General features: G+C 40.9%; 7 protein-coding genes across 7 annotated transcripts; 3 read left to right on the top strand and 4 right to left on the bottom strand.

Annotated features, from left to right (window-relative positions):
- Positions 1-211: 211 nt before the first annotated feature.
- On the bottom strand, positions 212-5,789 carry EAE98_002725 (uncharacterized protein). Its single transcript, XM_038950345.1, has 4 exons — positions 2,138-5,789; positions 1,950-2,036; positions 1,826-1,889; positions 212-1,720 (listed from the first exon to the last, which is right to left on the bottom strand). Exons 1-4 carry the CDS (start codon positions 2,981-2,983, stop codon positions 438-440), a joined length of 2,280 nt encoding a protein of 759 aa, XP_038812874.1. The 5' UTR covers positions 2,984-5,789; the 3' UTR covers positions 212-437.
- Positions 5,790-7,345: 1,556 nt separating this feature from the next.
- EAE98_002724 (uncharacterized protein) lies at positions 7,346-7,674 on the bottom strand (the record flags this gene model as incomplete). The annotated part of the gene is made up of 2 exons (XM_038950344.1): positions 7,346-7,467; positions 7,581-7,674. The coding sequence occupies 2 exons, from the start codon at positions 7,672-7,674 to the stop codon at positions 7,346-7,348; spliced, it is 216 nt and encodes a 71-aa protein (XP_038812873.1).
- Positions 7,675-11,466: 3,792 nt separating this feature from the next.
- On the bottom strand, positions 11,467-13,434 carry EAE98_002723 (uncharacterized protein). The gene is made up of 3 exons (XM_038950343.1): positions 13,252-13,434; positions 12,985-13,204; positions 11,467-12,937 (listed from the first exon to the last, which is right to left on the bottom strand). Exons 1-3 carry the CDS (start codon positions 13,293-13,295, stop codon positions 11,699-11,701), a joined length of 1,503 nt encoding a protein of 500 aa, XP_038812872.1. The 5' UTR covers positions 13,296-13,434; the 3' UTR covers positions 11,467-11,698.
- A 356-nt stretch (positions 13,435-13,790) lies between these two features.
- On the top strand, positions 13,791-15,203 carry EAE98_002722 (uncharacterized protein; the record flags this gene model as incomplete). Its single annotated transcript, XM_038950342.1, has 1 exon — positions 13,791-15,203. One exon carries the CDS (start codon positions 13,791-13,793, stop codon positions 15,201-15,203), a length of 1,413 nt encoding a protein of 470 aa, XP_038812871.1.
- A 2,095-nt stretch (positions 15,204-17,298) lies between these two features.
- On the top strand, positions 17,299-18,805 carry EAE98_002721 (uncharacterized protein; the record flags this gene model as incomplete). Its single annotated transcript, XM_038950341.1, has 4 exons — positions 17,299-17,351; positions 17,601-17,651; positions 17,721-17,770; positions 17,864-18,805. 4 exons carry the CDS (start codon positions 17,299-17,301, stop codon positions 18,337-18,339), a joined length of 630 nt encoding a protein of 209 aa, XP_038812870.1. The 3' UTR covers positions 18,340-18,805.
- Positions 18,806-20,902: 2,097 nt separating this feature from the next.
- On the bottom strand, positions 20,903-22,816 carry EAE98_002720 (uncharacterized protein; the record flags this gene model as incomplete). Its single annotated transcript, XM_038950340.1, has 2 exons — positions 20,903-21,778; positions 21,845-22,816. The coding sequence occupies 2 exons, from the start codon at positions 22,814-22,816 to the stop codon at positions 20,903-20,905; spliced, it is 1,848 nt and encodes a 615-aa protein (XP_038812869.1).
- Positions 22,817-25,230: 2,414 nt separating this feature from the next.
- EAE98_002719 (uncharacterized protein) lies at positions 25,231-25,518 on the top strand (the record flags this gene model as incomplete). Its single annotated transcript, XM_038950339.1, has 1 exon — positions 25,231-25,518. The coding sequence occupies one exon, from the start codon at positions 25,231-25,233 to the stop codon at positions 25,516-25,518; it is 288 nt and encodes a 95-aa protein (XP_038812868.1).
- Between the last annotated feature and the right edge of the window lie 89 nt (positions 25,519-25,607).

Here is a 25,607-nt window from a genome sequence, read left to right as displayed (position 1 = left end):
TTAATAACCTATCTACTCACTACTTGATTGAATACTTCTCATTTCATATAATCACATCTCATTTCATCTCATCTCATCTCATCTCATTCCGTCCTACCTCACCTCACACAATATCTCTTAATACATACAACATCTCAGCACACATCAAACCACATATAACAAACCATACCTAGGTCCACAACAATCATTTAAATAAAACACACTCAAACAACCTTCAAATAGACTTCATTTCACTTAATTCTCAAATCAACTTATAATCATCATGTTATGATATAATATAAATTTGCATGTTTCGCAAAATCCCCCAAATCAAGTTCCTTGAAACTCCCTTAAAACATATGAACACAAAAAATTATCCCCAATACCAGCATCATTAATATCATAATTTTTTTCCCTCCCCAAACCCCCATTTCATGTCCCATGCCTAACCTCACTCATCAACTACTCCTCTTTCTTGCCCATCCACCATAGCCTCCTCCACCTCCTCCTTTGCTACCCACACCTAAGCCATCTTCTTCTGGCGTCCATTCTTCTGGTTGGAAATTCGGATTATTATAATGCGCTGTATTATAATGACTATTTTTAAATGTGCTAGTTTGAAAACTGGGCACGGGTCCCTCTTGTAAATCGGCCGATATCGCCCATTCGTACTTGCTTGGGCGAAAACTTGCAGCTGGTATACCTAATGAAATAGGAGATGGGATAGTATGAGGGGTAGGTGGAGGTAGGGTATGAATAGGAAGGGAGATTGGTGTATTTTTGAATGGGTGTGGAGAGGTGATAATTGGGGTAGGGGTATTGATTGAAGTAAATGTTGAACGATTGGGAAGACTTGTGACTGAGGTTGTGGATTGTGGTGTGGAGACTGAATTCCCTGTAGGTGACATGGGTGATAAGGCGGTCGATGGCGCAGGAGCAAATGCTTGAGACATCGGTGATTGATATTGCGTACCAAAGTTCGAATATGGTGATGCGAAACTGACACCCGGAATACTGAGGAGGAGATCCATAGTTTGATATGGATTCATAGGAGGATGTGCTTCAGTCGAGTGTTGATGAGTAAAATTCGTGGCTCGATTGACTTGAATATTTGAGCTCATATCAATACTTTGCCGTACAAGATCTTTATACAAGATATCGTAATGACCAGGTCGATAGAGAAGGTATATAATTGGACCTCCTGGGTTGGTGGGCTGACCATTTGAATCTTCAGCTTGGAACATGTGACTGTTGACTTGTGTTCCTTCACTACGATCGAGATAGACAATCTCAACGGAGAATCGAGTAGGTTTTAGTAAAATGTCGATGAGCAACGTCATACCAAGATGATCTATCTCTTGATTAGGTGGCTCCAACCATTCTTTTCTATATTGATCGACACCACCGCCGTCTGGTATAAATCCTTGGTAATTTTGAGGGTTAGCTTTGAGCCAAGAGCTAGCCAATAATCGAAAATGGTATACGATAGCGTTCGAGATTTCCGAGTTGTTGAATCGATCCAAGATCAAGGATTCGGCAGCTTGGATAGAGGTATCCATCAAATCTGCCATGTCTCTCAACAACGTGGTAGTTTCTTCTACCATATCTTCAAAGATCCACGCATCGAATCCTCCAGCCGTGGTGAGTAGACTGTTGAGCGATAATATCCTTGCTAGTTCTTCCTCTACCTGACCTCTATTTCCCATTCTCAGTAAAGTCTCAAAGTAGGAGAATCCCGCCGCTAAACACCAAATAAATCAGCTCTACCCATAGCAATGTCTCTTGACGGCGAATATCATGTTGTTTGTGCACGGGTATCATCAAGCACCAAGCTCAGAAGACTTACCCCGCCATCCACAATTTCCATCGCCAAGAATCGGTCGATAATGAGAATACTTCTGAGGTAATGCCTATCACCAATTGTTAGTCGTGAGTAGCGTTGAGGATGTCATCTGGTATAGAACACTTACAGAAGTTTTCGAAACATAAATTGGGTCAGCTTTTGCATACTCTTCAGCTATCGCCAGACTGCTCTTCTTTTCCCCCACCAATGGACCCTACTGTGCTGTCAGTTCACGCTCTGTACTCAAAAAATCTCACCAATTCATAGCTATTTTGAAGCTTCTGTGATGATACCCCAAAAAATTAAAATTCATACCTCCAACGCTGGTTGAAACTCCCGAGCTAAAGCTTCCTGTGCTTCCATATCACTAACTCCACTGACACCATTATCCTCCATTTTGTATTGTTGCTGACTATGATGTGCGAACAATGGTGGTAGAGAAGAATTGGTATTGGTGTTGTGGGGTAGATTGATAGTGCCCGTCAGATTTGGGTTCGAATTCGAAGCGCTACTATTGATGGGATTAAAAATTGGTTGTTGTGGATGTCGCTGTTGGAATTGTTGCAGGGTATTTCCTTGTCCGCGTCCCGCCGTCGTACCTTGTCCTGGTTGAGTTGCAACAACAATTGAGTTTAGATTATCCACGATAGCTGTCGTTGTTGGTGGTGTACATGCCGAGGGAGAGGAATGAGAGAGAGAATTTGAGCGCTGTTGTTGTTGGGCGTGAGATTGTGAGTGTGTATGTGTAAGTGTATGTGTATGGTTAAGAGGATGAGGTTGAGGATGAGGATGAGGGTGAGGGTGAGAGTGCGAATGCGAATTGGAGTGTGAGTGAGATTGAGATTGAGAGTGGGATTGAGGATGAGGATGAGGATGAGGATGTTGGTGTTGGTGTTGATGAAGTGATTGCGTGTTTGAAATTGAATTGTGATTGTGATTGTTGTGGTTGTTATTGTTATTGTGGTTGTGGTTGTGGTTGTTAAGATTTTGATTTTGATTGTGAGGGTGATTGTGAGGGTGAGGGTGAGTGGTGTGATTGTGATTGTGATTGTGATGAAAATTGTTGAAATCCAGAAGTGGTGGAGGAGGTTGCGGTTGTGGAGATATATTTAATCCATATGTAGAGAAGGGTGAAAAGGGTGTGGGTTGTGGTTGGAACATGATAATGATAATGAATGGAGAGGTGAGAGAGAGAGAGAGAGAGAGAGCGAGAGCTTCTTTCCTTTTTTTCTTCTTTCTCTTTTTCTTTTTTTTTCTTCACTTCACACACTCTTTTCACTCTTTTCACTCTTCACTTCACTTCACTTCACTTCACTCTCTCACTCTTTTCCTACTTCTTCCACTTTTCAATTCTCTCTTCACTTCTCACCTACTCACTCTCACTCTTTTCCTACTCCGTCCCTTCTTCTTTTGTCTCTTCCTCTGTCTCCGTCTCTCTCTCTCTTTTCTTATCCAGGAAAATAAAAGATAAATCAATTCTGAGAAATCACCCGAATTCTTCTTTTCCACGTCGTCGTTGTCGTTTTAAATTTTCCCTTCTCTCCTTTGTTATTAGAATCAATTAATATAGATATGTATGTATGTATGTATGGCAAAGAAGAGGTGGTGAGTTGAGGGGACTTTTAACGAATCAGATATATAACTCTAACCCCAAGACCAAGGGACCAAAGTGCGGACGGAGTATAATAAGGATAACGAGTAAAAATATAAAAATAACGAATGATTTGATTGATTAATTTTGATTAATTAATGGATGTGCAATGGAAGCTTGAGCAAAGCTTAAAAGTGGTTCAAGCCTTAAGATAAATCGGATCATCAATTGATCAAGGTCCAGAGTGATATCGGTCGGAGTATCGGTCGTAGGAAATAGATATGTATGGTGGTAGGTAGTAATGATAGTAATGATAGTAATGATAATAAGAGTAATAAGAGTAATAATTAATGATCGACAATAAGAACAAGAAGCGGAATGTAACAACAACCAAGCCTTGAATAGTAATAATCCCGTACCCACGCAAGAGAACCTCAAAAAGAGTGAGGGAATCTGGGAGGAAATCGAATATCGGAATAATAATGGAAATGATATCAAGATGGATGATCCTTCTTGGGGGAGGCTTAAGTTGGGTTAGATTGGTCGGTTGATGGAATGATGGAATGATTGATTGATTGATTGATTGATTGATCAATATCCACACTATCTATCCAGTTGCCGTGATGTTGGTACGTGATGTGATGTGAATTGCGTCTGGCTGATGAATGAAGATTTTCTTTGCTTTCACTTGCTTTCACCTCCTTTCCTTTCCTTTCCTCTCCGTTGCTCGACTGCGTCTGGGTGTATCGATATCGAAATGTCTTGGATGCTCGGAGAGTGGCTTTGGGGGCGTGGTGGATGAAACTTTATTGGAGTCGCCTGGGAATTTGGTACTTTATGTGGTTTGACTGGGTGCGACACACCATGAGCATATAAAAAAGGTGGATGGTACGGGCGAGGACCTGCGAGATCGAGCGAGAAATGAAGAAAGGCCTCGAATGGGTTACGCCAAGTGCACACACAGCAAATGGAGATATAATGGATGTAATGGTAGAGGTACCAGTAGGGGTACAAAATATATGTAATGAGTACCAAGAAGTAACCAGGGGGCGCAGAGAGAATGGGAGATAATGTCAATGGACGATGGACGGAGTACGGGATAAATGATGGACGGAGAGAAAGATGGAGACGGGGTATTGGAGTCAAGTTCCAGATTGGCCGACGACTGGGCGCTTCAGATGCCGAGAATGGATTCGGAAAGGGGGTATTGGAGTATTGGAGTATCTGATATGTATGTGTGATGTAGGAGCGAGGGTAGTAGACAAATGAGCAAGTAGTAGTCGAATCAAAGAGTGACGAGATGATCCGGCCAAGTGAAAGTGGATTGTCGATGCTTATAGATTTGGACCATATATTGATCCCGTGTATATCGTATGTATCGTACGTATCGTATGTATCGTGTTTATTCTTTATATGTCTTTGGATTCTATGATTGTTGATGCAAATCGACGAGAGTCGTTCTTCAAAGAAAGGTATTAATTATACTTAACCCTTCCCAATATCTGTTATCTTCCTTCCCTCTCCCTGCTCGACTTCTTCGTTTGATGCGAGAATCCCGACTCCGTAACTCAGTACAAATCAATCACGGCAAAATACTCCAATGAATGACAATTCCTTCCAACTTTTTCTTCTCGTCCCTCTTTGACTCATTCACATGTATGCGTCCAGGCCCTTTGCAGAATCTCTCGTTCTTCTTCTTTCTCTTCGTTCGTCCGCTCGATGATGGGTTGGGTTATGCATATACCGGTAATCTCACTGCAAAATCCAGTACAAGGGCCCTGCTCAAAGTTCAAAGAGATCCCATTCGTTTATTCGCCCTTTACCTTGCGTATCCTGTCGGCTCCCCGTTGGTCTTGGTCTTAGATCCCTCGACAAATCACGAGCTGTAGGAATCAAAATATGCAATCGGTATGTAGGGTAATATATAGCTTCGTTCTATCGTCAAGTCGTTTTGAGATTCAGCCAAAAATTTAAGGAGTGCAGGTGGATTAGAAAGGTGTTCCCAGACGAAACAACATATACACGAGAGGATTATATTACGGAGATGGATAATTGAATGAGCAGTTGATTCTCCCGTGGTTCCTTTCTCTTTCTCAATTTTGCCTGGGTAGAAATCGTCGTGTTTATGAGGTGTCATCAGTATTGAGCTAGACTTTGAGCTTGATCTCGTCGATGTAGCCTGATGTATGTATGGTATTGTATGGCAGGCAGTGTTAGATTTGATATCGTACTGTAATGTATGTATGTAACGGATGCTGAGTGCCCCACCTTTTCTTCTGCAAATGCCCGATGAATTCTTCTTCTTCCGTCGGTCGTGGAGCTGCAGCTGGGCAGATTTCTTACATGCTCGGCTGCTAATAGGAATTGCATGATACTTTTATGTTATGATGAATCTTTGTTATCGATACTATCATTCTTGTGCTTGTTGGTGTACGTGCATGCTTCATTTGGAGACTCCCCAACTCCCCAACTCCTAAATGCTCCTCAAACCTCTCGCATTGAAGAAATACCTCTGTATTTAATACGTAATATACACATCATGTACAAATCTTGCCATCAGTGTCAATCGCCTCAGATATAGGAAAACAGTAAGGGTGATCCAAGGCCTCAAATTACCTAGTCGCCTGTGCAGACGTTCTATTTTCCCCGCGGCTGCATGAACTTCATTCACATTATGTATTCATGAACACGGCTCCTCTACAATGAAGCTTGACATCCTACGTATCAAGGTTTTCATGTAATGTATCTGTAGCTGAAGGCTGCATGAATTGCCACCCCTTCCAGCTTCCACCTGTTACCGTTTCACTTCATTTCCTTGGTTCGGAGGTATATTCATGTATCACATCCATCTTCAACTTTCCTCTTACTTCTTCCATAACGACCGATCACTCACCCACGATGGACATAGTTCTGTGTCTCTAACCTACTCACCCTCCCGCGCGCTAATAGCGTTTAATTCCCCATTATGGGACCCTTCACACCTGGATCTAGCTATATGGCGTTCGATATATCATACCACCCTTGCCTGCTGACACTTGATGCGACCTCATGAGGTCCCCTTCTCCGTTATTGGTTGTTTAATTGGCTATTCTCCGTCTTGGCATCTCGACATCGGAATTGTTGGTTGGTAACTTACGAAAATCATCCACCGTATCTCACTTAACTTTACGGAAGGAGAATCGACGGAGAATCGACGGAGAAGAGAGAGGATTGAGAGAATGAAGGATCCCGTAAAGGAAATGTGGAGAAGAGAGAAGGGCCAGGGAAAAATTTAAGAAAAGGAGTTCCTTGTGGAAGCCGAAAGGGAAGAAACCACGGGTAGTTACGTTCCCTTTCCACAATGAGGGGGAAAGGTTAGGTTTCACACACGGGAATGTAGTGATGGCTTTGGTATCACATCACACCCGTGTGAAGATAAATGAAGAGTTCTCGATCATTCGCTGTCTGGATCGAGACCTTATGTATGGTTATAACAAGTAGATGTTGAACATAACAGCCTTGGAAAGTGACTACCATTTCAATTTCACCAATGAAGTTTCTTCATTTCGAAATCTCCGTACTCCATCGGGGGTAGTTTAAAGTAAGTAGGCGTGGCAAGGAAACCAACAACTATCGGAGCACGACGCATCCAACAACCATCTAACACGAGCAATAACATTAACCAACAATTGCTAGGCAAAACATAACAGCCAACATGGGATATGAAAATTTTGAATTAAGGGTTCTAGAGTTTCAACTTTGAGATAACCCAACCAAAATATCGAGACGGAATTATCCAAGTTGCGATTGGGTGAAAAGAACGCACTGATTGTTTGCATCCATGCGGGCCGTACTGCCGCTCACATGTAACGATGTATAATCATGTATTATTCGTCTACTCGTGTCTCTTGTCTCGTCCTTTCCAAATTTTCCCGAGGAAACGGAACCCTCTCTCATTCCCCGAGAGTACCATGCCATATTGTGCCCATGTACCTCTGTATTAAGTACTCAATAGTTTTAAACCCACAAGGCATGCCTGTAGGAAAGAAAACCGCCCTTGTTACTCCGTGCGTATCTGTATTGTACAATGAGTGACATGGGGGCGAGATCATGTTCATCATGTCATGACATCGATTGTACATTATTCACCTATTGAAATAATGCCCGTTGATACGTACATATACATACCTCCGGATATTGCACCGAAGATATATTGACGTTGCAATTGGGTGAAAATGAAGCCATTCATTCGGCTTTGTCCATCCTCCCTCACATGCTTCATTGTCACAGAATAATCGCTACAAGATATTCCGCGAGGAAAAGCTTTTTCTCCTTCTCCTTACCATTCATTACTCAATCATCTTGATCCTAACGGTAACTCAACTTCCCGAGTTTTGGCATGGCTTGCTTGCGTGCATACATACCCTTCTCATGCAGGTCGCCTTCTACCATTACTCTCTATATTGAATCTTAACCAATTCGATGCCATCTTGAAATTGGAATATCGCGCACCATTCCGCCTGTCCGTTTGTTTGTTCGGTATCGTGACTAGGTTATAGATTATATGCATAAACATCATGTATGAGTATTGAACATTGCATTTCGAGATGACGAGCAAAACGATAGGGCAGGAAGAATTTTTCCAGGATAAGGAACAATTGATATTTGTGGTTGGTTGCCAAGAGGAGGGTCAGAGTAGAAAGCAGGAGTGTAAATAAAGTATAGTGACATTGATAGACGAGAAAAGCTATTTAGCAAATTAAGCTGGGATCATGGGTTCGGGGAAGCTATAGAGTGTCCCCTAGTATTTTTTCTATACGCATAACCTTTGGTCTACTGCAGAATGAAGAGTTAGTAGACTTTTGGATCGTCTACTGCGATGTAGGGATTCTATTCACGATCCACCAATCGAACTTCAGTTATAAATAATATCTATTAGACATGCATTTGAGTACATACGATTAGCTGGAAGTATGTATGTATTCATTCGGTTATTGTCCCTGAACATGAGTGTCAAGAATATCAAGTCGTATTTTCTTAATGAAAGATAAAAGACGGAACTAATAAGTAGAATTCATCTAAGAAAGTACTAGATCATTGCTAATCTCTGAAAAATACAATCAAAATCTTACATGCCCCTTCATCAAGTACCGATAATCACACCAATTCCAATTTCAACGTACCAATACATGCGAGACCTAACCAAGGAACCTCGCAACCCACGCTCTCCCATGCTACACACCTTATCTCAGCCCGATTCTACCATTCGTGTTGATCTCCTCTCATCAATTGATTCATCTTACATCAACACATCTATCATATCTCCAATGCTATCGCACACATCCCGGAAAATAAGACCTACCCGCATCCTCACACCCGTACCAAGAGTCAAAGTACCTACCATCATCATGCATAACACAAAGTTCCATGCTACCCATATGATATCTATCACATCTCACAAAAGCTAATCATTATCATGAATGTGTGAGGAACGGTAGGTAGGAACCCCTCCGGCAATACCCCGCCAAGTCTACACCTAGAAAGAACCGAGTTGGCCCGATGCTACATGAATACATTGTTCCTACCTCAACCTCCAAAAAATCCACCATATGAAAACCCCATCGACTATTGGTCTACCACCTTCTAAACTCTGATGCTTCTGATAGGTTATCATCATGTATACTACTGAGTCAAACATTACTAGGGGTGAATCTCCCGCATGTTTAATCTGATGAAGATCGAGATTAGATTATAGAGTACTAGATTGATTGCTTTCCATGCATACCGCATCACATATTTTACACAGATGGGTTGAAGTATATTCCATATCTAGCAAGCATGGTGAGAAGTAACTAAAAAAAAGTACCTAGGAGTATGAATTTTGTGTCATCTACTTCTAATTTTGGACCTACCCCTCTATCTCACACATCTTTATGTACATCCTACATGTTGTGAATAAAGTTAATCAGATGCTGATCTCACACACACATCTGTCGATCAACAAGCAGTCAGAGTCAGATCTTAATTTTCACCACATTTCCACATTTTAGTGTTCAGCCGTTCGTTTTTCTGCTGTACTGCTCATATCCTGCATCTTCAAGCCTTACTAATACATCAATTCTCACTAGAGCGAACCAAACCCCTCACTTCCCGCTCTCTCCTCAAGTTCCCCTCATCTACACCTCCCATCCATCTCAAATCCCTCGATCTCTCTACCAGGAATCCAATCCTATCCGAGTTTCAACGCATCCGATCCTACCCTCTCAAACCAGCACATCACATCACATATCATCCCTGATCCCTTCCCATTCAAGGATCTCAAGCCTCATCAAGCTCATCGTTTCAAGCCCATTCTAACCGAACCAACTTTCTTCACACCATATACTCAACACCATCCACTCCGTTCCAGATATCCCAAGATCAACCTACCGATCAATCACTCAATCACTCAATCAATCAATCACAACAGAAACTTCCAATCTTCCACTAACAAGATAACACATACAAACACACACATTCCTCTAACCAAAAAACTCATAATTTCATTTCTCCCAACCCTCGCTAATCCGTGTCCCATCTCCAGCCAGCCGCAAAATGCACCTCTCATACTCCCTGCATATATACATACATACCTACACAGCTTCACAGCTTCACATACCTTCGATCCGGATGCACACAACATACACATCATACATCTCCATAGCATAACATCAAATCATCACCAACTCCTTCATCTCCTCCCCCAAACCCAGAACCGAGAACCCAGAACCCAGAAGCAAACTCAAGATCTCGAGACATCGAGATATCCACAGAGTAAAGATTTCTCTCCCCATCACCGCCTCCGAAATCCCACATACATTAACTCCATCTACATATACCCAGAAATTCCCTTCTTCCGATCATCGCTCATTGCATTATACTGTAAGATTCTATCTCTGTATGAACATGCATGTATATACACACCTACCTACTCAGCATATTACACCTACATACCCCTCCCCCTTCTCCCCTCCTCCTCCCCCCACGCCAAAATCTCCCCTCAGCACCACCTTATTCCCACCACATAATCCAGATAAACACCAGTAGGTATTCCCGCTCTCGCTAATCCTCCGTCCCTATCTCAAGGTAGCTCATGTAGATATCTAGATATGATTTCATCGCTTTACTCCAAATCATATGCATCTACGTATCCAGATATCTTAAATAGGATATATGATATATGACATATTTCACATTATATAAAACATAAAACATAAGATGTATTCACTATCAACCGCCCATCTCATCTCCTTCACTTAACTACCAAGCCAGCAAGCCAGCAAGCTCTGTGTTTTCTACATCTTTCTCACTCTTCATCTCTCACACCATCTCTCACACTATCTACCCCCCTTCTCTTAATCATCTACTATCAATCATCTATTATCTACCATCAACCATCTATTATCAACCATCTACCATCAACCATCTACCATCAACCATCTACCTCCTACCTCCTACCTCCTACTCCTATTCATCTCCATCCTCTCAACCTACATATCATTATCATCCCTACCACACACCAAACACCACACACCAAAACCATCTCCAAACCATCTCCAAACCATCTCCAAACCATCTCCAAACCATCTCCAAACCATCTCCCTCCCCTTCAAAACCCACCTACAACCCCTCCCCAACACACACACACAGAAATCACACAACCTCCACCAGCCCCTTCCCATATCCCCACATCTTCTTCTTTTCCTCCTGCTACTCCCATTCTAGCATTCTAGTCTTATATCTTTTCCCCACATCATGATATCATCCCCCCTCTCCCTTTCAACTATGCCTATATCCATTCATGATATTACATATTATATATTACATATAGCATATAGCATATAACATAATATATATCACACCCCACTCCTTTCCCGCTAGCCACAATCTCGGCTATCTCGCGATGATTCTTTAAAGGAATATATATGTATAAATAATACATTGAAACTTTTCAGCGGTTTTGGAAAGAACAATGTTGGATGATAAGTACTACACGTGTGAATGGATGGGAGATAAAGAATTGTGATGTAAGTGTTAGATTTAAGCATAGACGAAGAAAATGAAATTTGTATGTCTCTGTTTATTAATATATGTATTTATGGTAGGTAGGTAGCTAAGGGAGGGTACCTATCCATTGATCATAATTCATCTATCATCATTACCGTGATCTCCCTTAAGCTTCTTCATCAACTCCCGACTCCCATACACTCCATGTGATCTCATGGTATCAACATCGTACCTAGTGTTCACCAGATTTTTCAATCAAATCATCCCAACCATCCCTTTTTTCCCCTTCCACCCATCGCGAATCTACCTCCCTTTTGTCCACCAAATCTCACGTTACTCGTGTTAGCTGGACTCATATATCCGCCCATAGAACCTAACTCCTTGTCTATATCCCCAATCTGATTGACATCATTCATCCTGAAGCCCTCACTCTCTGCGAAAATGGTTTCATACAATGAACCTATAGCTGTAGTCCATTCATGCATTGCCTTGAGACGTTCTGCATCTCTATTGTCCTCAATTTCAACAGTTCCATCTTGTTGGTTGATCTTTCCATTGACTTTCTTATCGACGATCAAAAAGCCTAGAATATCTTGGACCTCCAAGACGGGAATCTTGAGAGCTTTGCCAATGAAGTCGAGCTTGAAACGGGTGTAAGGGGCGATCAATTTTACCACGGCTTTGGTTCTCATATTTCGAGTTACCTCGTCAATATTTTCGCGGATGAAGGAATCGGACATAAGATCTTTGTTGTTCTTTAAAACATCTTCATATCTGTGAATATCATCTCTTTGATAGGCATCGACGAGATCGGTCATTGCAGCGATGCGGGGATCATTTTTATATGGTTTGGTTTCTTGGGATTCGAAGGGATTGATATCGGATTTCATCAACATGGTTGTCAAAACAAGATACTTGAGAACCTGGATTCGCTGTAAAGATCCCGCTTCATCATAATCTTTGAATGATTGGAAGAAATCACTCTGTGCGTCCTTCCAGTTTTCCTCAGTCATGTGCATCTTCCCACCACATTCTCGAATGATGCCCATAATCCTAGGATGTGGGACTGCTGATTTGACCTTCAAAGCTCTTTCATATGAACGCTTCAATTGCTTGTTATTTTTCGTTTCGGAATGCATCTGAATCTCGAGTGCGTAGATCTCCAAGGAGTAGGTGCCCTTGCTTGGATCATCTGTACCATCTTCCAACTCACATGCCTTGCGAAGTTCTCGTAATTTCTTTGTTGTCGCAGCGTAATCCTTGCGGTCGAGGCAGAGTTTCGCCAGCTTGATACTAGTTTTCAACCACAATCGTTCATTGTTGGTACTTTGAAAAGATTGTAGGGTGTTTGAGTAAAATTCCTCCATGCATTTTCTCGCTGCATCATCTTCAGTCTTTTTCTCGATGAAGTCGAGGATATTGTTGATAGATTTTTCCGAGTAGTTTCGCGTTACGGCGGATTTGACATAGGTAAGAAGTTCAAGATAATGTTCAACAGCCTGATGAATTGTTAAATAAGATCATTCGGAACAGACAAAAACCCTACCTTATCATATAGAGCAAGATTGAATTCCATCTTTATAGCTTGTTTCAACCCTTTGAATCCCCAATCGCCTTTCTCTTGCTCGAGAGCTGGAATTCCTAAAAACTCCTCGATCGCACCTTCAGGATCTGTAGATTTCATCTGTTTGGCATTGTAGTATTTGTTCTCAATATCGACATCGGCATCCTCCTCGTCGTCATTATCTTCATATTCGAAGTCATATCTGTGAACGTTAGCTACCCAACGAATGTCTGGTAAGGCTTGACATACTGCTCCTGGTCTGAATCTTGCATGAAATCATCATCGTCAGACATTTTTGCGATTATTTTGGTTTAATTGTAAGGCGAGAGGTTTGAAGACGAGGCTCTGTATTGATAAATTATGGTCGCATTTATTCAAAAGAATTTGGAGGTTCCGTAATGACGAGTTTAAAGATATCACGGAACGTCAAAGGTTGAGGTACGGTACAGTGATAAGGCTGTGCTGTGTGTCGTTTGCCTAGAGCTATCCCCGCAGTCTTGTATGATTGGCTACAAATCGCTTAGCGTCCATCCTGCCTTTCTGATTTTGAAATGCTTCTTTCCGCCTTGCGATGAACATTAAACATTTGTTTGTATTTTATCGTCAAGAATTATTGCAACTCGTACATAGCGCAGTTCTTGATTACGAAATTTTTTATTTTGGCTTGGGATTCATCACTTCATTCTTCGATTTCCATATTTGGTATTACTTGTGTGTATAAACGTTCCCACCTGCGACGACGATTTATCTTGAATCTGCTTCTACAATAACGTCAAACAACTTTCAAAATGGGTGGCGATCTCAATTTGAAGAAGTCATGGCATCCCCATTTGATGAAGAATCAAACGCGGGTATGGGAGGAAGAGAAGAAAGCCCTCGAAGAAAGAAGGCGTACAGAACAGAGGATTAAGGAGCTTAAAGAAGAACGAGCGAAGGAAGAGATTCAAAACAAACTCGAAGCCGCCGGATCGAGAAAGCGAGTTGATCGTGTCGATTGGATGTATCAAGGTCCATCAAGTGGTCAAGCTGGAACCACTGAAGAGATGGAAGGTTATCTTCTTGGAAAGAGGCGCATTGATGGATTGATCAAAGGCACAGAGCACAAAAATCTCGAGAAACAAGCTTCCGAGGCTAGTTTCATGGCTTTACAAAATGCGAATACTCTACGAGACACAGCAGCTAAGGTTCGTGAAGACCCCATGCTTGCTATCAAAAGACAGGAGCAGGCTGCATATGAGGCTATGATGAATGATCCGATCAAACGACGCAAACTGCTTGAATTGGCTGGGCAGGACACCAAGGAAGTTAAGCCGAAGAAGGAAAGAAAACATCGTCACCATCATCGGCATCATGATGACGACGATGAAGAGCGAAGACGAAAGCGTAGGAGAGATGAGAATAGGGATGGTCGGGAAGAAGATCGCAGTCGCAAGCGTCGCAGAAGTGGTGATAATTACGATGACGATAGAGATCGCAGAAGTCGCAAACATGAATATCGACGACGTTCAGATTCATATTCAAGATCTCGTTCCCCTGTCGAAAGACGAGATAGTTTTGGCAGATCACGAAAACCAAGATCAGTATCACCGGATAATAGAGAAAGAGGACGGCCAATAAGAGAAAGAGACTACGACCGCCGAAGACCTGTGTCACCAAATGAACGGCAAGATAGCAGACCAGACAGGAATCAAGACAAAAAACAGAGAAGGAGAAATAGTTCATCTCCAGATTCTAGATCCCCCACGCCAGAACGACGAAGGTCCCCGGATAGGAGGAGATCTTACCCAGCAGATAGAGATGATAGAAGGAATGGTTACGACCGAAGGGATAACGGGAACAGATACGATAATCAACGTAATGGAAATGGTTATGGCAGACGCGATGATAGAAGACCTCATGGTGGACATCAGCAGGCGAATGGACCTTCGGAAGAAGAGAAGGAGGTTGAGCGACAAAAGAAATTGGCCGCTATGCAGCAAGATGCATCAAGTCTGGAAACTGATCGGGAGAAGCGACTAAGGGCATTGGAGGAACAGGAGAAGGCCGCCCATGAAGCTGAGGATAGGGCACGAACCAATACATCAAAGTACTCGGACAAAGGCGATTTCATCAATGGTCTCAATCGAACAGCTGGAAATATGAATCTCGGTGATCGAATCGGGCGTCGTGCAGGACAAGGATTCATCAAGGAAGAGGAGTGATTTTGATTTTTGATTTTTTTTTGTTTATGTGGAAGACAATGGAGGTGTGTTATTGCTCGAATACCCTTAAGTATGGCAGATTGCATGGGGTTTTCATTGTCATAGGAACTTGATGACTCGTTGTTATTATGCTTTTATTATTGCGCAAGATTGCAGATTAGAAAAGCAATTGTAATGTAAGCTTCCAAATTGGAAAGTCGAAATGCTCTCCACCTCGAACCCACTCGTAATGTTGATTGATCCACTCTGAACAAGGCAAGACTGATTTATGGACCCGCGGCTCTACAGAGTGTACAGCAGCAATTTCCTCCTATTCAAGGATTGACCCCCTCCCCCATGTGACGATCATCCGCTTGGTTCCATCAATTTTTTTTCTCTTCTCTTTTTCATTGTCCATTGCACTTTGTGAGCCACGCAAAATGTCAAGATAAATTCCCGGGAATCAGCCACAGTATTTAGTTTGTTATTAATGCAGGTGTAGGGTGTATATATGGATGTACTAGGTATCCATGGATGTTATAGAGAATTTAGAGATATACAAGCAAGTGATTAAGAATATATACAGACTGTAAATGATAGATTACAGATGGCAGACCAGACTGTAATACCGTAGGTACATAATTGAGATTTGAATGAGAAAGATATTCATCGTGTATCCATTGATATATGTATATACATACATACATACATACCCTCCTTCTCTCATGACTCCAGATGCACCATCTTTTCCCCACGATATGACATATCCAAGTACTCCGACGATAGGTACCTCGAACTTTCTCCAGCTCCGGAGTGATACCTCTATCGGGCCTGCCTGCGACGTATTTCTTTTTCTGGCTGCATTAGTTCGTTCCCCCCCCCTTCCCCCGATGCCAAAATTATCACTTCGGAGATGGATACGGTTGTTGTGCGCATCGTGCTTCTACTCTACTAGATAGGTAGGTATCGGGTAAGGTGATGCAGCTTACCTATACAGGTCTCTGGAAAGTTTCTGTGCAAAAGAAAGGATTTCGTGATTCGTGAGAGGGTCAAAAGGAAATATGTATGTCGAAAATGTCCAGCTGGAGTGGAACTTGGAAGAAAGGTTTTGGGGATAGGATAGGTATCTGGGATACTAGATAGAGTGTAGTGTCATCTGATGTGATTTTGTGATTTTGTGACTTCATGACTTCATTTAGATACTTTATTTAAAGTTTTGGGAGACGCTGTCGTGTTTCTTCTTCAAGGATTTGGGGATGCTGTTATGGCTTGCCTCGATAGATACCAGTAGATGGATGATAAGGGATATATTCAGTAATACTTTGTACGGCTGGCTGGCTCTAATGAAGAAGTTATTTAAGCAAGCATTGATCTCGCTCACCACATATATGATATATACTACTAGTACTGTAGATACAAGATAGATATCAAATATTATATACCTACGGAATAGACTCGCATAGGAATTCCTTGCCTGGGTAGATATTCGAGTCGGGACTGGGAATTCTCAGTTATTATTCATTATCATTCTAAGGTTATTATTATCATTGATTCTTATTTACCTGCCCTTACATTTTATATTTCTACTCCCATTTACATTTCCAATTACAATTGATCTGATTCGAATTCACCATTCTCTTTTCTTTTCTTTCCTTCAATTTCTTCAATTGATTTATATATATCTCCAGCTACCTAGGTATATACATCATTGATATATTGATGAATTGATTACTATCTATCCAATTATACAATCTCCATCAAGTTTAACAAGTCGGATATTCAATAATAAAAATAACCCATCCCATCCATCTACCTACCCACCCACCCACCACTACTCCCACCCTAGTCATTCTTTGGCCTGGCCCCTTTAAGGCTCAACCCTCGGTCTATCCATTCATCCATCCACATCCATCCCATCCCATCCAGTATTCAGTTACTTTTCAATCCTGGAATCTTCATTTTCATCCTTCATCCTTCTGCCATCACTCCGTCACAATTCCAACATCTGATTGTCCCTTTCTCCCTCCACCTACAAAATATACTACGAGATAGGTATTCCTTCGCATTACATATCGACATCCTTACCTACCAACTCTTACATCATCTCATATTCAATATGCCGTGCGGACTCGGAGGTTCCAAAACTACTCAGAGGAAATTGGTCTTATTGTATGTTATATTTTACGTTTACTTATCTGCATTGAGGATTTTTCTACCCCGAATTTATGTACAAGTGATTCTATCATATGGATCAAATTATGCGACGAAAGTACCGTCGGGGTTGAGTCGCATGGGAGGCGCAGTGGTGGAAATGATATCTTCAATTTGATACTGCGATTACGACTTCAATTGATCTACTGTTGACGATTGGATTCCAAAAAGAATGTAAAGATTGCTAACAATGTTTTGTTATCACAGAGGGGATGGTGCTTGCGGAAAAACAAGTTTACTAAACGTTTTTACGAGAGGGTAGGTTTTGGGTTCTTATGACGTTATCTTGGAGTTGTTATGACAGAGAATCTGATGATGGAATTTTAGATATTTCCCAACGGTATACGAACCTACGGTTTTTGAAAACTACGTTCATGGTAAGTTTCTCATGTTCCAATTCCTTTGATGATCAATTCATGACTACGTCATTGTTTCCGCGGAATCCCGACTCACGTTCCTGCGCAATCTAGATATCTTCGTCGATGGTACACATATCGAACTTTCTCTATGGGACACAGCCGGCCAAGAAGAATTCGATCGATTGCGCTCGCTTTCCTACGATGATACGCACGCAATCATGCTTTGTTTCTCCGTCGACTCAAAAGATTCCCTCGAAAACGTCGAGTCCAAATGGGTAGGCGAAATCGCTGAGAATTGTCAAGGTGTCAAACTCGTTTTAGTCGCATTGAAATGTGATTTGAGGGAACAAGGTGCAGACGATGAAGCGGCAGAGGGAACAGAAGGTGCAGAACCGAGAGAAAAGAAACCAATGATTGACTACAATCAAGGCTTGGAAGTAGCGAGGAGAATCAATGCGCTCAGATATCTGGAATGCTCGGCGATGAGGAATAGAGGAGTTAACGAGGCGTTTACAGAGGCGGCTAGAGTCGCATTGAGTGTCAATCCCAATGGGGGTGATGGGGATGGAAAGTGTGATGTCATGTAAAAGGTGTATAAAGTTTGAGGTGACCTCGCTTTTGGAAAGAGGATGCGACTTATTCTTCAATTCTTGTTCTGGGTTTCGGGAAGGAAGGCTGGCGTTGGAGGTTCGAGCGTGCTTAGGTGGTACATATAATTTTACTGGAAGTAAAAGGACACTCTCAAAGTGCTCTTCTGAAAGATGCCTTCGAGTTCAATTTCGGAATAGGTTTACAGCGGGAAGATGCAATGGGTGCAGAACCTACTTTTTCTTTCTTCCCATTATAATCCTTAGGGAGAAAATGGAAGAGGGCTCTTCAATTCATGAACATATAACTTCAATTTCGACTTCTTGATTCTTTCTTCTTCTTCTTGGTCTTTTTTCTTCTTGGTCTTTTTTCTTCTTCTATTTTTCTTTCGCTTCTTCATTCGAAAATTCTTGGCGCTGGAGTAGAGAGTAGAGAAAAGTGTTGTTATGATGAGGGATGAGGGATGAGGGATGAGGGATGAGGGATGAGGGATGAGGGATGAGGGATGAGGTGATGGGGAGATGGGGAGATGGGGAAACCAATAGATGTGGATTCGTGTGGAGGATTGGGGAAGCTTTTTGGGAGGAGGGCTATAAGGGCATGGGGAGAGATAGATGATGGATTTTAGGGGTCTGCAATGGGTGGTTGGTGGTTGGTGGTTGTATGGATGAATGTTTGTATAGACAATTTAATGGATGATTGATGGATGATGGATAGTGGATTGATTGATGATGGATTGATTGGTGGATGAGTAGGGTAGGATAGGATAGGATAGGGTTGGATATCTATTGATTGATAAGAGAGGTAAGATTATAATTTTAGTAGATAGAGTAGGAGGATTTGGAGAATTGGGATAACTATGTAGGTTGATTAGTAGGTATATAGATTTGTAGATTTGTAGATTTGTATATAGTAAATATAGATTTGATTTATATTTTGAATTTATATTTATATATATATATTATACCTATATATATATATGATTATATTTAGATATTAGAAAGGAACGGAAAGGAAAGTAAAAGAAAGAAAGAAAAGCAAGAAAGGCAAGTTGAGAAATAGCCGTTGTTTAAATATCTAGGTTTATATTATCTTGTATTTTATTATTTTGTAGGTGTCGATCTCGATATAGTATCGGGGTGGCTGGAGATGTAGATGGCGATGTGGCTCGAGCTAGGAGATGTGGATGGAGATATGGATGGAGATTGTAGATGGAGATATGAATGGAGATGGAGATGTGGATGGAGATGTGGATGTAGCTGGAGATGTGGATGGAGATGGAGATGTGGATGTGGATGGAGATGGAGATGTGGATGGAGATGGAGATGTGGATGTGAATATGTAGGATAGGATGGGATAGATAGATGGAGATGTAGATGTAGATGTGAATGGGATAGGAGGAGAGAAAAAGATATTAAAAGGAAAAAGGAAAAAGGAAAAGGTAGAAGGAAAAAGGTAGAAGGAAAAAGGAGAGAGGAAAAAGGAGAGAGGAAAAAGGAGAGAGGAGAGAGAGGAAGAGAGGAGAGAGAGAGAGGAGAGAGAGAGAGAGAGGAGAGAGGAGAGAGAGGAGAGAGAGAGGAGAGAGAGGGAGAGAGGAGAGAGAGAAATAGAGATTTGTTTAATGATTGATTGGTTGTGTTCTTTAGAATTTGAAGTTTTGAGTGGATGGGTAGATGGGGGGTAGATGGGGGGTAGATGGGGGGTAGATGGGTGAGTAGGTAGGTGAGTAGGTAGGTCGGTAGATATTAGAAAGGAGATAAATAAATGAATAAATAAATAGATATAAAGGAGTAGATAAATGAGTATAGAAGGGAATAAGTAAGAAAGTAGATGAGTAAATATAGAAAAAAGTAAATAGATAAGTAAATAGATGAGTAGGTAGATAAATTAATATAGAAAGGAAATGACTACTGTAGGTGAGTAAGTGAATATAAAAAAGAGATGAATAGATAGATGAATATAGAAGGGGAATGATTGAGGAATAATGAGTAGGTATAAAAGGGAGTAGGTGAATAAGTAAGTAGATGAATAAGTAAATGAATAATTAGATGAGTAAGTGAGTAAGTGAGTAAATGAATAAATGAATAAATGAATAAGTAGATAAGTAAGTAGATGAATAGATAAATTAATAAATAAAAGAGTAACTAAGTAAATAGAAATATAGAAATACTTAGATATATAATATAATTATATCTAGATAGTAGATAATACTAGATATCTAGACAAGTGAAATATATAATATGATGGTATACCTATACCTAATAGTTCTATATCATATATAGAATAAATAAACAAAAATAAATAAATAAAAATAAATAAAGAAAAATGAATAAATAGATCGATAAAATAATCGGTGTAATATATATTATAGTATATAGAACATAATAAATATTATAAAATCGATGATACTTGTTTATTATTCCAGAATCAAAGAACCAAAGAATAAGAAAACCTCAACGCTATATATAGATATGAAATACAATTATCCCCCAACACCTTTACTTTTCATCAACGCCTAATCGTCATAGTATAAAATTACCCCCAAACGAAAACTCAAAAAAATCATCCCTCTTTCCTAAAATCCCCTTTCAAACCCATTTCTACATCTCTTTTGAAAATCCACCATCCCTTTTCCGCCTTTCCCTTTGCATTCTTCGCAATTTGCTTCCTCCTTTTTCTCGGATAATTAACCGGACTTTCGCCTCCTACAAAAATAGCCACATCATAAAACAGACCTCCAATTAACGCACCCGTGATCGTCGCGCCCCAAGCCCCATAAATCCACCACGCATTCGAGACGGTAAAGACTTCTCTGCCGTATCCCACTGCTGCAGTGGCAAGACGTGGGCCGAAATCTCGGGCCGGGTTAAGACATGCACCAGTGGTGTAGCCGAAAGCCATAGTGAGCACGGTAACGACGAGGCCGACAATGAGCGCGTGCATACCTGCTCCTGGGGGTGCGTTGGAGTCGTCTCCGAGGGCGAGGACGGTGCAGGCGAGGATGGCAGTGGCGACGAATTCGTTAAAGAAACTCGCCGAGGGGCTAGCGAAGGCTTGGGGCTGTGTGTAGAAAGATGTACCTGTGCCTCCGGCTAGTAAGTTGACTACTTGGCCATTGCCGAGTGAACCACCAGTAGCATTATATGTGGCAATTGCATCTTTGTAGATGCCGTATGCGATGAGTCCGGCGAGAAAACCACCGAGGATTTGCGCGAGGATATAAATAAATGCTTTTCGTATAGGGAAGCCTCTAGATATACATAACATGAGGGATATGGCGGGATTAAGATGAGCACCGGAAATTCCACCTGCGATGTAAATACCTATTGTGATACCTAAACCCCAAGCCCAATTTGTGGATTGATAATTGCCTGAAGTGTCTGCTGAGGTTTGAACAGCAAGATTAGTGGCTATACCAATGAGGACTGCTATCATTGTCTAGGCTTCGTTAGATGTGTGAAATCAATTATTTGTGGGATGACCACTGGTGGATAGAGGACTTACTGCTAAGCACTCGGCTAATGGCTCACGAAATCTTTCACGAATTGCTGCCAAAGCATTGTGGTTGTCTCTTTCCTCTTGAATATACTGCTCCGCTTCTTCACTACTTAAAGACCATTCATCGTCTTCTACCTTATCTCCCCTCTCCAAATCAAGCCCATCGTCGTTCTCGTCGTTTGCAAAGTCTGCACTTTGTGTGGTAGAATGATGAGTTAACGTTGATCCTGAGGGATGTTCCTCAACATCAGATAGTCGATTCGTATTTTGCCGGCCCAGATCTCCTTCCCCATCATCCTGAGGAGATCTCCACTCATCCATAGGGTTGTCTCTCTCGGCTAGCGGAGTGCCATTGTGATCCAATATCAAGTTCTCAGAATCCTGCCTATTAGATCTGTAGCTCTGTCTCCGTCCTCGCTCTTGTTGTTGGTGACCATAACCTCGGTCCTCCTCATTCCTACCAAGTCGATTCGATTTCTTTTTTGCCTGCCCTTTCCTCTGATCGTCAATCATTCCAAGTTGCGGTATAGCCTCGGAACTTCCTGGCTGTGCATTTTCTGCATCCTTATTCTCGACCACGCCCTGTTTCCCTCGTCTCATTCCCGGCCTGACCACTCGCGGGAGAGGTTTGGCCAATCCCCATACTGGCTCATCTTTAGGTTTTTGGTAGTTTGGGTTGAAATCGTAATACTCTCTGTCGACATAATGAGGTTCGCGTTGAACCCCTCCATTATTACCAGCTAAGGAGTATTGCGGTCGATCTTCGAGAGGTGTATTGTTTGTTGGCTGACGTACTCCATGGGGTCGTAAACTTGGCATATGTGATCTTTTAGAGCCGTGGGCTTGGCCATTTGGACGAACGTTTCTCGCAGATCTCGTGGTTCTCGTAGTTCTTTGTGTATTTACGCTGCCGTCTCTGACCGACGGCGCTGGAGTGTTTTGACCAGTCTCTCGCCCCTCATCGTGATGATCTGCCATGAGAACGTCGATTTTGATTGATGTTGCCTTTCTTCACTCACTTACACACACGATATCAAAAGGCAACAAGGTCCAGCATAAATCTCTGCGAATGAATGAAATACACTTACAAGAGGTTTCCCACTTACCTTGAATATTGTGGCCTCATATAGCATGATGTGGACGGCGATTCCTAATTGAAAAGTCGTCATAACTTCATCGATGGAGGGGAATTTTGTGGGTAGGATCGATATCTGACAATGGCAAAGTAGAAAAATCAAACGTTGAAGCATGTTTTGATTCAGTATGTGGATCAATCGGAGCTCTTGGTCCTTGGTGGGAAAGATTTTTTGTGGTCCTGCTTGCTTGTCCACGGGTAGTACTGTATCTACCGTTATGTAAGATTACAATAGTTCCTGTCGGCTCCTGTCGGTTCCTCTAAAGAATTCGGAATTAGCTTCCATTCATATGTACTGAGGCCGATAACGCGCATTTGGCATAAACCCCAAAAATAGATTTCTGCCTAAGCTAAAATCTAATTTAGAATTTAGTGGTGTGCATTTAAGAATAAGAATATTTTAATTCAGTACACAACCCTAAAAGAATTGATAAAATGAAAAGGAAAAAGATATTATTATTAATTAGAACTCAAGGAATCGATTGATATAATTACTTTTAAATTATCTCAAAAAATGAAATTTATATTCAATATAGAAATATTCCTAATAAAATTAAAAAAAAACTAATTTTGATATTCAGTCTTTTGTTCTTTAAGTATTATTAAATTGAATATAAATTTCATTTTTTGAGATAATTTAAAAGTAATTATATCAATCGATTCCTTGAGTTCTAATTAATAATAATATTTCTTTCCTTTTTATTTTATTAATTCTTTTAGGGTTGTGTACTGAATTAAAATATTCTGTTTAATATTAATAATATTATTCAAGGTTTGATTAGTCATTGAGCCTAATAATTAAGGTATTAAGATAAAACAGATCCCTAAGTATGATGAAAGTAGTTAGAATTGAATATAAATTTTAATTTTTGAGATAATTCAAAAAGAAATACACTAATCGATTCCTTTAATTCTAATTAATAATTAAACCTCTTTCTCTTTTCTTTTATTAATTTCTTTAAAGTTGTGTACTGAATTGAATTCTCTTATTTAATATTATAGAACCTAACTAAAGCTATATTAGTCATACAAATTAAACGAGATAAGCTGAGATAAGCTCGATAAGGAATTCTTACTAAGCTTGAGATAAGGAATTCTTACTAAGCTTATTCGCTTATTTCACTTATCCTAAAGTGGTCTATACATTATAAGGAAAACTATTTGAAGATAGATTTTAAATATTAGTACACTTCCTATAGAACATTTCGAAATGAATTCTAAAAACAGATTAATAAAGCTAACCCTAAGGGCTATTTAATGATATAATTTGTTTTACAAAAAGTCTTCAATAAGGTTGAATTTTATCTTTCTTTATTAGATTTCTATAAACACACTATACAGATTCTAAAATTTCTTTTTTCATTAGGCAGAAATCTATTTTTGGGTTTTATGCCAAATGCGCGTTATCGGCCTCAGTATATGGAAAGGGGAGATCGACAAGTTAGAGATTTGTGACAGTAATTGAGTAGGGATGAGGGAGGAAATCATAAGAAGCTTGTTTTTGCTTTTTTGCTTTAATCTGTGTGGTACAATTCCTCATAAATTTGATTACACGTGACCTCGGTCCGATTCCACCAACTTGACTGAATTTTCTCTTCATGAATCGAGTGAGCTGAGTCCACATATTGGCGGTGATTCGTGAAGCAGGAGTAGAATCTCCTTGGTCTCTTCGTCTCTTATTGCAAGATATAGAATACACGCAAACGGATATCTCGACTCTCCATCTCTTCTCATGCCGAAACCATTACTCATCAAATGCCCCATATGTTCTTATTCAAGAGTTTGTTTATGACATATAAGGATAACCTATTTCTTCTTTGGATATGATCGACCCTTCAACTAAGACACTTTCGTTCGTTTCTTCTTCTTTGCGCCTCTTTTGAGGATTTGATCTCGCCTTGCGGAGTATAATCTCCACAAGCCTCGTTAAATGACACTGAAAGTGGGCTCCAGGTGCCGTTATGATATACCCATTAAAGTATCCCGATCGGAGTTTAGACTCCTGCGTTTGTTGGAAAAGGACGTATTTCCGCGTTCAATGCCTCTTTCATTACATCGGACATGAAACTAGAAGGTTATCTGAAGCTACAATGTATCTGGGGGCCATCAATCATATACTTGAGCGCATCAGATCTTGAATTCTTATGTCGTGCACATTGGCGAGTGTGATTGTTTCACCTTCCGCAAGTTTGTCGACAGATTAAGTGGACTTGGAATGGAATAGGCACACCAGCCTTAAACTTGTGCATCTATCGAAATGGCAAGAAGTACCGACTTTGTGGAGAATTTCGTCTTGTCTGTAACGACGATGCTTTGTCGATCAAGATATCAAAGGATTGAATATGGAGGAAAGATAGAGCTTATTCTCAATCAGTGCGAGTACATCGCAAAGGATCGAGGTGAACTTGGAATTCTCATGCCACTATTTTCAAGTTCTTTGTACAGCAAGCATGAAATCATTGACATGGGAATTCAAGGAATTCGTCGCAGACATCCACGTTCTCCCGAGTTATGTAGGATCGACTATTGGAAAACGCATGGATAGGGCCAAGTAATTCCACCGCCGCAAAACTTATAGTAAGATATTGAACTCCTCGGCAGACGGCCAGCCCCTTCGTTACCCACAGTTTATTC

Source organism: Botrytis deweyae, assembly GCF_014898535.1.
Source record: "Botrytis deweyae strain B1 chromosome Unknown BDEW_005, whole genome shotgun sequence".
Lineage (NCBI taxonomy): Eukaryota > Fungi > Ascomycota > Leotiomycetes > Helotiales > Sclerotiniaceae > Botrytis > Botrytis deweyae.
The sequence above is the reverse complement of the archived record's forward strand: the minus strand, read 5'-3'. Positions and strand labels throughout refer to the sequence as shown.

Coding starts and splice junctions, on each gene's coding strand:
- EAE98_002723 (XM_038950343.1), bottom strand. CDS start 13,295: ATGTCTGACGATGATGATTTCATGCAAGATTCAGACCAGGAGCA. Junction 13,205..13,251: donor CAAGATTCAGACCAGGAGCA/GTATGTCAAGCC, acceptor TAACGTTCACAG/ATATGACTTCGAATATGAAG. Junction 12,938..12,984: donor ATCTTGCTCTATATGATAAG/GTAGGGTTTTTG, acceptor ACAATTCATCAG/GCTGTTGAACATTATCTTGA.
- EAE98_002725 (XM_038950345.1), bottom strand. CDS start 2,983: ATGTTCCAACCACAACCCACACCCTTTTCACCCTTCTCTACATATGGA. Junction 1,890..1,949: donor TTTATGTTTCGAAAACTTCT/GTAAGTGTTCTA, acceptor AATTGGTGATAG/GCATTACCTCAGAAGTATTC. Junction 1,721..1,825: donor TGGAAATTGTGGATGGCGGG/GTAAGTCTTCTG, acceptor TTTGGTGTTTAG/CGGCGGGATTCTCCTACTTT.